This window comes from Neovison vison, chromosome 5 (genome assembly GCF_020171115.1).
Source record: "Neovison vison isolate M4711 chromosome 5, ASM_NN_V1, whole genome shotgun sequence".
Classification (NCBI taxonomy): domain Eukaryota; kingdom Metazoa; phylum Chordata; class Mammalia; order Carnivora; family Mustelidae; genus Neogale; species Neogale vison.
Window position 1 is genome coordinate 82,206,680 of NC_058095.1, and position 13,020 is coordinate 82,219,699.

The window sequence follows — 13,020 nt, forward strand, 5'->3', positions numbered from 1 at the left end:
TTTACAGTACAGTACTGTAAGTGTATTTTCTATTCCTTACAAGTTTATTAACATTTTCTTTACCTTACTTCATTACAAGTATATGTATATAACTCATGAAACAAACCATGTGTTAATCAACTGTACACTATCGGTAAGACTTTCAGGCAGTAGTATGTTATTAGTAGCAAAGTTTTTAGAGAGTCAAAAATTATATGTGGCTTTTTGGCTGTACAGGGGGATGGAGCCCCTAACCTCCACATTGTTCAGAATCAACTATATGTTGTTACAGTAGCCCTAGAAAATTTATGCAATGGCCAAGGTAGCACTTGAATTAACAGCTTCAAAATGCTTTTCAAGGTGCGCCTGGGTGGCTCAGTGGGTTAAAGCCTCTGCCTTCAGCTCAGGTCATGATTTCAGGGTCCTTGGTTCGAGCCCTGCATCAGGGCTGAGTCTCTGCTCAGCATGGAGGCTGCTTCCCCCTTTCTCCCTGCCTGCCTATTTGCCTACTTATAATCTCTCTCTATCAAATAAATAAATATTTTTTTAAAAAATCCTTTTCAAAATTCAATTTGTAATGTCCTCAACTAAGAGAATTCCCCTTTTAACACATTTCTGACTACAATGGGTCATTTTAATTAAAAAATTTTTATGCAGTTAAGATTTCAAAGAAAAATATTTCACTTTTTAATTTTATTTTGGTGGATTGACAAAAATTATTTCAAATACTTTACATATCATCTTGAAAACTCAATCATTATATTTTTTCCCAACTTATAGATGCAAACTTACCTAAGTTTTTCCAAGGCACTTTCCCGTTCAATGCGAAGTTTAGCTAAAGATGTGTTCTCAGCTTTAAATTTTTCTATTTCTGTTTCCAATTCAATAACTTTCTCTCTCAAAACTTGAGATCGAACACTGTCACCTATAACATGGGCCATATATATTGAATTTCACAAAAGGCCTTCAGCAGCAAGAACAATAGTTAGCTTTTAACACTAAGAGGCAAAAATACTGTCAACATTGTTACTATTAAAATGCATAAGAAACAATGCTTCTAATAACAACAACAAAAATTATATTGGCCTAACTTTCCAGAAGAAACCAATAAATTTAAGAAAAACATTATTCAACCTCAAACTCTTGAGGTTGAATCGGACAATCGGACAATCGGACAATGAATTAACATTACATATAAAAAGAAATTCAAATAATGTTTTTAACATCTAATACATATATTTTTTGTTAACAGTCAATATTGAAAGACATTTGTAGGGTAACAGATGGTAACTAAACTTATCATGGGATCATTTTATAATGCATAAAAATATTAAATCACTATAATGTACACCTGAAACTAACAGGATGTTGTACATCAATTATACTTCAATTTTAAATATGTACATTTAGGACTCTTTATAGAGCCAGTTAAATGACTGACTCTCGGTTTTGGATCAGGTCATGACCTTGGGTTCATGAGAGCCCATGTGTTGGGCTCCATGCTCAGTGGGGAGTTCCCTTCTTTCCCTCTCCCCTCTCCAGGCCCCACCCCCTGCTCACATGCTCTCTCTCTCAAATAATTAAATACGGACACCTGGGTGGCTCAGTTGGTTGAGTGTCTAACTCTTGCCCACTCAGCGAGGAGTCTGTTCAAGAAGTCTCCCTCTCCCTTTGCCCCTCCCCCCCATTTACACATGCTTGCATGTGCTCTCTCTCTAAAATAAATAAATCTTTAAAAATAAATAAATCTTTTAAAAATGAATAAATATATGCACATATACAAATAGCTTAAGAACATTAACAAGTAATTCACAAGACATCTAAAGCATTAATCAACACCAAAATCAAAGTTTACCTCCACTATGCACAGAAATATAAATTAAGAATTTTTCCATACCAAATTTGTCAATGCTTCTGTCCTTCTATTACCCCTATGAAAAACTGATTTTTGCACAAAAATATACATTACAGTGTTATTTCTAATAGTGAAAAATAATTTAAGTATTCAACAATAAGGAATAAGGAAATTATTGAATAATGTTGCATTCATACAGTGTTGTGCAACCATTTTTAAAATACATGAAAAAGGGCACCTGGGTGGCTCAATTGTAAGCATCTGCCTCTGGCTGAGGTTATGATCCCAGGGTCCTGGGATTAAGCCCCGCATGGGGCTCCCTGCTCAACAGGGAGTGCTCAACTGGTGTGCGCTCTCTCTCAAATAAATAAATAAATCTTTTTTAAAAATACACAGAGTTTTAAAAATATAGCCAATATGTATTATACACTTGGTCAAAAAAAATAAGGTAACTTTTAACAAATAACTGTACCATATTAAAAATACATAGGAAAAATGACCGGAAGGAAATACCCCAAAATGACACCACACCTACCTTTGGATAGTTTAGTTATAAACATTTTTCATTCTATATTTTTTAAGCTTCCAAACTTTCTGCAAAAAGTACTACTTTTAAAATCAGAGTACTTTTTAAATAGTTTAAGTTATAATTTATATTTTAAAGCACCTATGCTTTGCTAGTCATTCAGAATTTATAATATAATATAATAGAAAGGAGTTTTTCAATATATCACTATTAATAATTCTAAAAGCCCATCACATTAACAGAGTACTACAAAGCCATTAAATGGAATAAGCAGATGTATATGTGGAAAAGAACAATCTTCAAAATTTATTATAAATCAGGTGAAGGCATCTGGGTGGCTCAGTTGATTAAGCATCTGCCTTCGGCTCAAGTCATGATCTCAAGGTCCTAGGATTGAGCATGGGCAGAGAGCTCTGTCCTCAGTGAGGAATCTGCTTCTCCCTCTCCCTCTGTCCCTTCCTCTTCTTTACCCCCTCTACACGCTTATGTGCACTCTCTCTCCTAAAATCTCTAAAAAAAAAAAAGGTGAAAAATTGTATTTAAAAAAAAAGTCATTTGTGTAGAAAGGCTATATACCCACTCACCCATATGCTTTCACACACACAGAATCTTTTTAGAATACACAAAGGAAATGGTTCCTCTAGGAACCTACAAAACTAGGAAAGGGAACTAGGAGGGCAGGTCCAGGGAAGAAAAGAAACTTCAATTTTACTGTATTTCTTCTTGGTCCTATTTAGCAAGGTAGTGCATGAGGTAGTAAAAAAATTAAGTAAAAACATAATCATTTTTAAAAGAGCACAAAGGTTCATCTTACAGCGACACAAACCATAAACTGGGTACTCTCTGGCTACAAAAGTGTTATCTCACTTTATAACAAATTAATTTTAAAGCCTTGAGAATAAAGCATAAGCTTAAACTTGAAAAATCTAAAATCACAATCCACCCGAGTCTTATACTAGTGGTTATTATTTAGGCCCACAAAATAAATAAAATTTTAACAAATTTCCTAATTAGACTTATACTGAGCAAATAGAAAGGAAAGGATTTTAAGCATTCTAATAGCAGACTAATAAGGTAAATGTGAAACTTATAACATTCTGATACCTATTTTATAATGCTGACTTACCAAGTGGTTGGTCTTGACTTGGGTTTAACTTGGGTTCATTTCCCAAGTGTGAATCTAATTTTGGTTTTGGTTTCAAAGCAGGGAAGAACTTCATCATGAGATCCGATGTAGGAGGAGGGCTTATGCTCCTACTGGGTTTGCTCAAGTCTTTTCCCTTCTTGACCGGTGCAACTTTCCTCTTTATTGTTTTGTCCGACACACATATTTCACTCTTAGGGTAGGCTGTTTGAGGAGTCCCATAAATGGAGTCATTCCCCAGAAAAGCATCATGCTTAAATGAATTCTCTTCAAGGTCTGTCCAAGTTCTTTCATCGTCAAAGTCAATTTTACTCATACTTGTGGATGAGGGTCTTCTTGAGGACTCAGAAACTTTGTTTTTCAAGATTTCTATAGTGACAGACTCATCACTACTATAATCTTTATCAGACAGATCTAAATCAGCATCTCTCCTTTTATCTTCTTCTTGAATCCCAGTGTCCCTAAAAGGGTCCTTACCATCACAGACTTGTGGACTGTCTTCTCTGCTGCTAAAATCCCTCTCTTTATCCTCAGTTGATGGTTTTATAGTAACATCAAGTTGTTCCTCAGAGTCAGTGCTACTGTCACTGTTGGTGACACCTTCATCATCACTTACTTTCCACTGAGTTTGATTTTCAGAAGTGCTCATTTGGAGTGCTTTCCTACTGACTTTACATGACTGTTCCCTACACCCTTCAGGTGAGGAGACTGAATCAGATTGGTTGGCTGTGACCTCACACTCACCCTCATGTTCAGGTTCAGTACAGCCTGAAGCCTCATTGTGGTTACATTGAGTAACAGGATCCAGTGTCACCATCTGCGGCTGCACAGCTTTGACAGGGGTAGAAGACAGCCGGTGGCCTTTGCAGATCTGCTGGTCTCTCTCTAAGATCTTCAGTACAAATGAGGAATTACTGGAAAATGATATTTCATCAGCAGCTTGTTCCAAAAACAAAAACTCATCTAACTCTAAATTTTCCTTTTCCTTTTCTCGTTCCCAATTCTCTAATTTTTTCTGAAGAGAAATGTCAAGAGAAGATTCTGACTTTTCCAAGGTCTCATGTTTTGGGCTATTCGAACACATGTAGCTGACCAGTCCTGCCGAAAAAGGAAGTTTGTCTTTACCCTGTGTCTTATTCCAGACTTTGCAACCAGTATCACAAAGTTTTGCACACTCAGGTACATCTTCTCTATTATTAGACTCAACTTTTTTTTCTAATTTGATCTGATCTCTAAATTGCCCATCATATTTCTTCCCTCCAGGTATTTTCAATCCTGTTGGAGGAAGACTTTTCCTGTTACTACTCTTAAGCACTTTGGGCTTCTGGTTGACTGTGACGAAATCACTCTTGGCTCTACCTTTATTGTTCTTTTTAACAGGCGGGTTCTCTGTACACAGTTCTTTTTTTATAAGAGCAGTTTTCCGCTGGAATTGTTGTCTATCCATTTTAAACACAGATTGGTCCTCTGGAGTGCTCTGATTAGTCACTAGTTTATTTTCTCTTCCTTTCTGAGACTTAGATTTAGCATTAGTAAATCTAGCTAAACCTTCTCCTCGTTTCAAGAATGGTTGTTTTGGTTTTGCTTTGATTAGGAACGATCCTTCAGCTTCCTTAAATAGAGAACAATATTTGAATTAATTCTGGTATATCCAAGTTATCTCAAAGTTATTTTTAAAGAAAATTACAAACAAATCTCTAAAGCCTTAATGAACTTAATCAAAATAGTGGCAATGCCTACCCTTAGTTGCCTTCGTTTCAGTTCTTGTTCTTCCAGCCGAATTTGTTCTTCTAAGTAGTCTTCAAATGTCTGTTTCCTTTCTCTGATAGCAGCTTTAATAGGTCTAATCATAAAAATAATTATTTAACATGCAAATCAAGATGTGGTATTTGACACTTAGTGTGCCTGACACAGAAACCCCTGACTACACTAAGAACTAACCTTTCTCAAAGTCACCGACCCCCTTTGAAAATCCAATGAAAGCTAAAATCCCACCCCATCTCCCAAAATACAGAGAAGGCAACACTCCACACGACTTGAAAAAAACCCTTCTATACCCATCTATTGCCTGTAGATTAACTTTTGAAATATCATATTCACTGCATCACTTTAAAATACATTTTAAAAATTTCAAATATATATCTTTAAGATAAAGAGCATTGACAATGTAGATAAAGCAATAATCAGACGTAATTTTTCTTTCCATAACATACACTAAAATATTTCAAATATTTAAGAAAATAATAAACTTCAATATTGATATTTTATCTTTGTCATAAATTTTTAAATTCTGTAACCAGACTTACCCAATTATAGTTTAGAGGTAACACCAAATGTGAGACCCAATATTAATTTGTTTCTCTTTGCCAAAATGGGATTTATTTAACTATTTGAGAGAAGATTAATTTTATCCAGATTTTGTTCTCTTTGGTGAAAAAACTTTGCTCAGTTTTTCCAAAACTATGTCAAATCTACTTGAACTGATATATTTCCCTAAGCACTACAGTGACAATATGTGATAAGTTTTATCTTTGACATCATACTTAAAAGCATATTCAAGCAAAAACAAGAAAACCATGCATCTTTCAAAGAAAAGAGAAAGTGCTCTATCTTAATAGCTGACTATTAAATTAAACTGTCATTCTTCTTATTCCTTTCAACATGGATGATACCTTTCTTTAGTATTAGCCACTTCTGAAGAATCACCAATTTTTTTTACATTCACATCATTCCCTTCCTCAATAGGTTCAGTCACCTTTTCCCAACATGGTAAAACACCTTCTCCTAGGATAAAAATTAGGAAAATTTAGTTGCAAAAAATAAAGTCCTAAAACTTAATAACTTTACAAGTTACTATGCTAAAAAAAATATTTATCAAAAGTAACATATGCTAGGGGCACCTGGGTGGCTCAGCCAGTAGGGCATCCAACTCTTAACTTCAGCTCATGTCATGGTCTTAGAGTTGTGAGATGGAGCCCTGCAATGGGTTCTGTGCTCAGCAGGGAATCTACTTCTCTCCCCTTTCTGCCCCTTCCACCCACCCTTTGAATGCACACTCTCTGAGATAAATAAATTTTAAAAAAAAAAAGTAACATATGCTAAAGATTTTAGAGCTCTCAAGGATTTCTTTACTATCACAGACATAAACTACAAAATCCTAATTGAATAAGTTACATTCTTCAAAAGGTTAATGTTATGAAAAAAAGTGTGGGCTTTTCTTTTTCTTTTTCTTTTTTAAAGATTTTATTTACTTACTTGACAGACAGAGATCATAAGTAGGCAGAGAGGCAGAGAGAGAGGAGGAAGCAGGCTCCCCGCCGAGCAGAGAGCCCGACGCGGGGCTCGATCCCAGGACCTTGGGACCATGACCCGAGCCGAAAGCAGAGGCTTCAACCCACTGAGCCACCCAGGCACCCCAAGTGTGGTCTTTTCTAAATTAAAAATTACTAAAGAGCTATAACAACAAAATATAATAGATGAACTTGACTGGATCCTGTTTTAAAAAAAAAAAATTGGGGGCGCCTGGGTGGCTCAGTGGGTTGGGCCGCTGCCTTCGGCTCAGGTCATTATCCCAGGATCCTGGAATTGGGTCCCGCATCGGGCTCTCTGCTCAGTGGGGAGCCTGCTTCCACCTCTCTCTCTCTGCCTGCCTCTCTGCCTACTTGTGATCTCTCTATGTCGGATAAATAGATAAAATCTTTAAAAAAAAAAAAAAATTGGGGGGGCACCTGGGTGGCTCAGTCATTAAGCATCTGCCTTTGGCTCAGGTCATGATCCCAGGGTCCTGGGATTGAGCCCCACATCAGGCTCCCTGTTGGGTGGGAAGCCTGCTTCTCCCTCTCCCACTCCCCTTGCTTGTATTCCCTCTTTTACTGTATCTCTCTCTGTCAAATAATTTAATTAAATCAAATTAAATTAAATCAAATTTAAAAACTTCAAAGGACATTTTTGGGACAATAGCAGGAATTCTAAAATGGATTTGAATATTACAGAATATTACTGGGATTATACAGAAGAATGTCCTAATTTTTCACTTGATGTATGCTGAAATTTTTAAAATGATGTAACATAATATCTGCATATTACTTGCAATGAAATGACTGAACAAATTATACATAAATATAGACAGAGATATAGATACAGGTATAAATATATATAACACATACAAATATATAAAGACAAAGTAAACATGGCAAAAATTAACTGCTGAATTGAGATCTACTGCTAATCACTGCAGTGGACTTTCAAGTTTTCTGAATGTTTGAAATTTTCCAAAATAAAAGGTTAAGAGAGTATAACATTTAAAAAAATGTTTAAAGGCATTAGACCTTTCCATACAAAGGAATTATTCTAAATTAGAAATAAAATATTATGCACAAAAGTGCCTAACCCTAAGTAGTATTATCTGTATTTTTTATAACTTACTCCAAAGAACATATTCATGAAAACACCATTAAAATTGAGAATTAAGTTTAAATCTAAAATAGTGGAAACAAGTCAGCCCTACTTCAAAGAACATTAAATACTGATATATTATTTGATGACTAGCATAATGATGAGAACCATTAAAATTATGGTTATGGACCAGGTGGTGGGTATTATAGAGGGCACGGCTTGCATGGAGCACTGAGTGTGGTGAAAAAAATAATGAATAATGTTTTTCTGAAAATAAATAAATTGGAAAAAAAGAAAAAAATATGGTTATGGAGACTATGGAATGTACCATAAGCATTTTCCATGTTGAGAGGGCAAGGAACACAATTATACAATATTCTATGGTTACAAAATGTTTAAAAAAAAAAAAAAAGTGGAGGGAGGAGTGGGGCACAGAAATAGGAGTTAAGAAAAAAAAGACAAGAAGAAAATGCCATGAGAGCTCCATAAGTTTAGACCATCAGACACTGCTGGTTCTCTGGCAGAAATGTGCTAGATACTGGGAATACAGAGATGCACTGAGGACAAATGGAATGTTTGGGGTTGCAGGAGATTTCTTTTCTGAAAAATAACTGCCATCACCAACCTATTTCTCACATTTTCCATCTTCTATCATGCTTCCCCACCACAACCACCATGTATGTTTTAAATCAACCTTAAGCTATTTCTAAGCTCTTCGAGTGCCTGGGTGGCTCAGTCATTAAGCATCTGCCTTCAGCTCAGGTCAAGATCCCAGGGTCCTGGGATCAAGCTCCGCATCGGGCTCCCTGCTCTGTGTGGAGCCTGCTTCTCCCTCTCCCATTCCCTCTGCTGTGTTCCCTCTCTCACTGTGTGTCTCTCTCTGTCAAATAAACAAATAAAATCTTTAAAAAAAAAAAAAACAAAAAACTATTTCTAAGCTCTCAAAGAGAAATGGTATACAAGGAACTCATTGCCTCCCTTTTTGAAGACCTCATGTGACCCGGGAAGGTCTAAAGTCAGCATGAGTACTGCAATTGTTCTTGGAAAGTCACAAACTCTATGTCCAGTTCTATATCCAATCCAGGCTCAGTGGCTGTGCAATATGTAGGGGCTCATAATAAAAGCCACAGAGGACAAGAAAAAATGCAGAAAGGACTTTTCTTATCTTAGCACAGCTTGGTAACACTCCTAATTAGGTACAGAAGAGAAAAATATAAGTAACTTACCTAAAGAATGGTTATGGTTTTCTTCCTTCAAATCACTTTTCACAAGTGTTTCTTGATATTGTGCCTCACCAAACAAATTGAGAGAAGCACCACTTTTTGAAGTTAAGACTAAATCTGGATGAGTAGTTCTACAAAAGTTGTTTTGTTCATCAGATAAAATGCTGGAAGTGTGCATTTTCTCTAGGGTTTCATTCTGGTAGATATACGATGGTAAGAAGGGTGTGGTTTTCTCTATGGTGGCTGAATTTCCTGGAGATCTATACTTCTCGCTCTGATCATCAGGCAGTGGGGTTAAACCTGGCAATTAAAAACATCACCAAAACTAATGACTTCTTAGAACATTTTCTCTCCTGTTATTAATCCCTACCCACCAGGTTTTCTCTAAAGTGATGAAAGTATTTGTTTCTTCCATATTAGGAAATTCTGTTTAAAATCATGAAATTTTAAGTCTAAAAATGACTCTTGCATAGTTTATTTATACTGCAATTCCTGTGCAGACAGTGTACACCTTGCAGAGCTGCAACACTGCCTGATTCTGGAAGGCACTGCCTGATTCATGTTCCATGAGAAGAGAAGCACTGCTGGAATTGTCAACTCTGCAGTCCCGTGACAAACACGGAGAGTGCCAAGGCAGATGGCTACAAAATGATTGGAATAATTCCCCAATGACAAATAACTGCCCCGTGTCACGGCCTATAAAAGCACCTTTCCTCTAGATTACTGTTAACATTTTGGTATCTTCAGGCAGTAGAATTATAGGTGACTTTTGTACTTCTCTGTAGTTTCTAAATTTCCTGTATTACCGTTTCACTATTTTCTTGAGTCTCTGGTTGGGAAATAAACACAGAGATTCCCCTGCTATATATCTCTAATTTGTAATTCTTGAAGGGTAGATGTCAAAACTCCATCCTAGTTGTTGTACCATCCCCTTGAAATCCTCCTACTATTCTTCTCTTCTCCCAGAATGTCTCAACTAAATTTAGAAGTGAAGGGGCATCAGGCTGGCTCAGTCAGTAAAGCATATGACTTCTGGTCTTGGGGTTGTGAGTTCAAGCCCCACACTGGTTGCAGAGATTAAAAAATCTTTAGGGGCATCTGGGTGGCTCAGTCAGTTGAGGGTTCAACTCCTGGTTTCAGCTCAGGTCATGATCTCATGGATCATGGAATGAAACCCTGCATCGGGCTCTGTGCTCAATGATGAGTCTGCTTGAAGATTCTCTCCCTCTGCCCTCCCTATCCCTTGCCCTGCTTCTTGTACATATGCATGTGCTCTCTCTAAAATAAATAAATAAATATTTTTCTTAAATCTTAAAAAAGAGGGGGCGCACCTGATTGGCTCAGTGGTTAAGCATCTGCCTTTGGCACAGGTCATGATCCCAAAGTCCTGGGATCAAGCTCCCTGCTCAGCGAGAAGCCTGCTTCACCCTCTCCCACTCCCCCTGCTTATGTTTCCTCTCTAGCTGTTTCTCTTTGTCAAATTAATAAAAAAAATTTTTAAAAAGCAATTTATCTTTAAAAAAAAAAAGATGAAGAAGAAACACAATGAGAAATGTTTAATAAAACATAAAAAGAGCCAGGCTACCTACCTATCTCTCATACCCATCTGCCTCACCTCCAGCCCACAAATAAATCTGGAAAATAGGTAGATCCTCTCTGATTATCAGGTTCTACATCCTTTCTTTTATAACAATACTCTCCCCATTCACATTTTTGACTGACAGTCATCCCACTTCAGACTGAAGATGTCTTTGATAAAAGTCCAAAAGCTCAAAGTGGCAACTCACATGTGTTGGAGAGGATGTGGAGAAAGGGGAACCCTCTTACACTGTTGGTGGGAATGCAAGTTGGTGCAGCCTCTTTGGAGAACAGTGTGGAGATTCCTCAAGAAATTAAAAATAGAGCTTCCCTACGACCCTGCAATTGCACTCCTGGGTATTTACCCCAAAGATACAGATGTCGTGAAAAGAAGGGCCATCTGTACCCCAATGTTTATAGCAGCAATGGCCACAGTCGCCAAACTATGGAAAGAACCAAGATGCCCTTCAACGGATGAATGGATAAGGAAGATGTGGTCCATATACACTATGGAGTATTATGCCTCCATCAGAAAGGACGAATATCCAACTTTTGTAGCAACATGGACGGGACTGGAAGAGATTATGCTGAGTGAAATCAGTCAAGCAGAGAGAGTCAATTATCATATGGTTTCACTCATTTGTGGAGCATAACCAATAGCATGGAGGACAAGGGGTGTTAGAGAAGAGTAGGGAATTTGGGTAAATTGGAAGGGGAGGTGAACCATGAGAGACTATGGACTCTGAAAAACAGTCTGAGGGGTTTGAAGTGGCGGGGGGGGGTGGGAGGTTGGGGTACCAGGTGGTGGGTATTATAGAGGGCACAGCTTGCATGGAGCACTGGGTGTGGTGAAAAAATAATGAATACTGTTTTTCTGAAAATAAATAAATTCGGAGAAAAAAAAAAAGTGGCAACTCACAAAGTGTGGTCTGCAAACCCCTGAAGGTCTCTAAAATCCTTTCAGGGCATCCCCCAGGCCAAATCTATTTTTGTAAAATATTAAGACAATATTTGCCTTTTTCACATTGCCGACACCTGCACTGATGGTGCAAGAGAAAAATGGAAACTGCTGGTTTCACTCGAAAGCAGGACAGGAGCACCCAACAGTGCTAGCAGTCACTGCATGAGTTACTACCAAGCACTTGCAGTTTAAAAAAAAAAGAAAGAAAGAAAGAAAGAAAAAACCTGTTTTACTTAAGAATGTCCTAAAGTTACAAAAATTATTAATTTTTTAATTGAATTTTAACTGTTGAGACATGTATTCTATTGGACAAAACAGAAAGTATGCATAAATCATTTCTGCTGCAAACCAAGATATGGTTGTGCCATTTTTTTTTTTTTTTTTGGAGTTGTAAGCTCAACTAGCCACTTCTCTCAAAGAACATTATCTTTATCTTAAAAAAAAAAAAAGAGAGAGAGAGAGACAAACTATCATGATTTAAACTTGGTATTTGGCAGGTATTTTCTCAAAAATGAAACAAGTGAACCAGTCACTTCAAGGAAAATAACTGACAATATTTGCTAAGAATGGTAAAATTCAAACCTTCAAGTAAAAATGAGGACTCATTAAACATGTCTACCACCATGATCTTGACAGTTTCATAATACTTGAGGACTTTCATGATGAAATCTGTAGTGGTATTAATGGATATAATTTTTTTATATTACATATTGAAATGTTAGTATTTTAAAGACCCACATAAGTCCATGAACCACTATTTCCCAAATAATCAATGCACAATTTCACCAGATCATGCAAAATAAAAGAGCCATTCAAAATGTCAAGATATTCCAATATAATTTATGTAATAGAGTATAAAAAAGTACATGAATATGGTTTCAGACTCCATACTGTGAATCACTACTAACTTAGGTTTGGATACAATATCAAAGAAAGAACCACAATTACTTCAAAAGGCTATCATAGTATTCCTCTTTCCTTTTTCCAATTAAACACCATGTGAAGCTGAATTTTTTTTCACATGCTTCAACCAAAACAATATAACTTAGGAAACTGAATGCAGAAGCAAATAGGAGAATCAGCTGAACTCTTTTAACTCAAGAGATTTTCAAAAATAAAAAACTATGCCATTCTTCTAATTTTTTAGAAAAGCCTTTTCATTTAAAAAAATGTTAGTTATGATAACATGTAACTGGTTATTATTTTAAGTGAATTAATTTTTTAAAATCTCTGGCTGGGAGACAAGATGGCGGAGAAGTAGGAGGAGGCACCGTTTCCACTTGTCCCCTAAACTGAGCTGATTACCTACCAAAGAACTCTGATCACCCATGAAATCAGCCTGAGATTAGAATTATACAC

General features: G+C 36.6%; 1 protein-coding gene across 3 annotated transcripts in view; it reads right to left on the reverse strand.

Moving 5' to 3' along the window:
• The window catches only part of CENPJ (centromere protein J), an 85,288-nt gene that overhangs the window by 53,312 nt on the left and 18,956 nt on the right, over window positions 1–13,020 (reverse strand). For all 3 annotated transcript variants that reach the window (XM_044249369.1, XM_044249368.1, XM_044249367.1), the window contains 5 exons: window positions 9,126–9,422; window positions 6,177–6,288; window positions 5,245–5,347; window positions 3,487–5,116; window positions 772–904 (listed from right to left, as the gene is read on the reverse strand). In XM_044249369.1, the coding sequence (XP_044105304.1) occupies window positions 772–904; window positions 3,487–5,116; window positions 5,245–5,347; window positions 6,177–6,288; window positions 9,126–9,422 (2,275 nt within the window). The remainder of the gene's footprint in view (window positions 1–771; window positions 905–3,486; window positions 5,117–5,244; window positions 5,348–6,176; window positions 6,289–9,125; window positions 9,423–13,020) is intronic.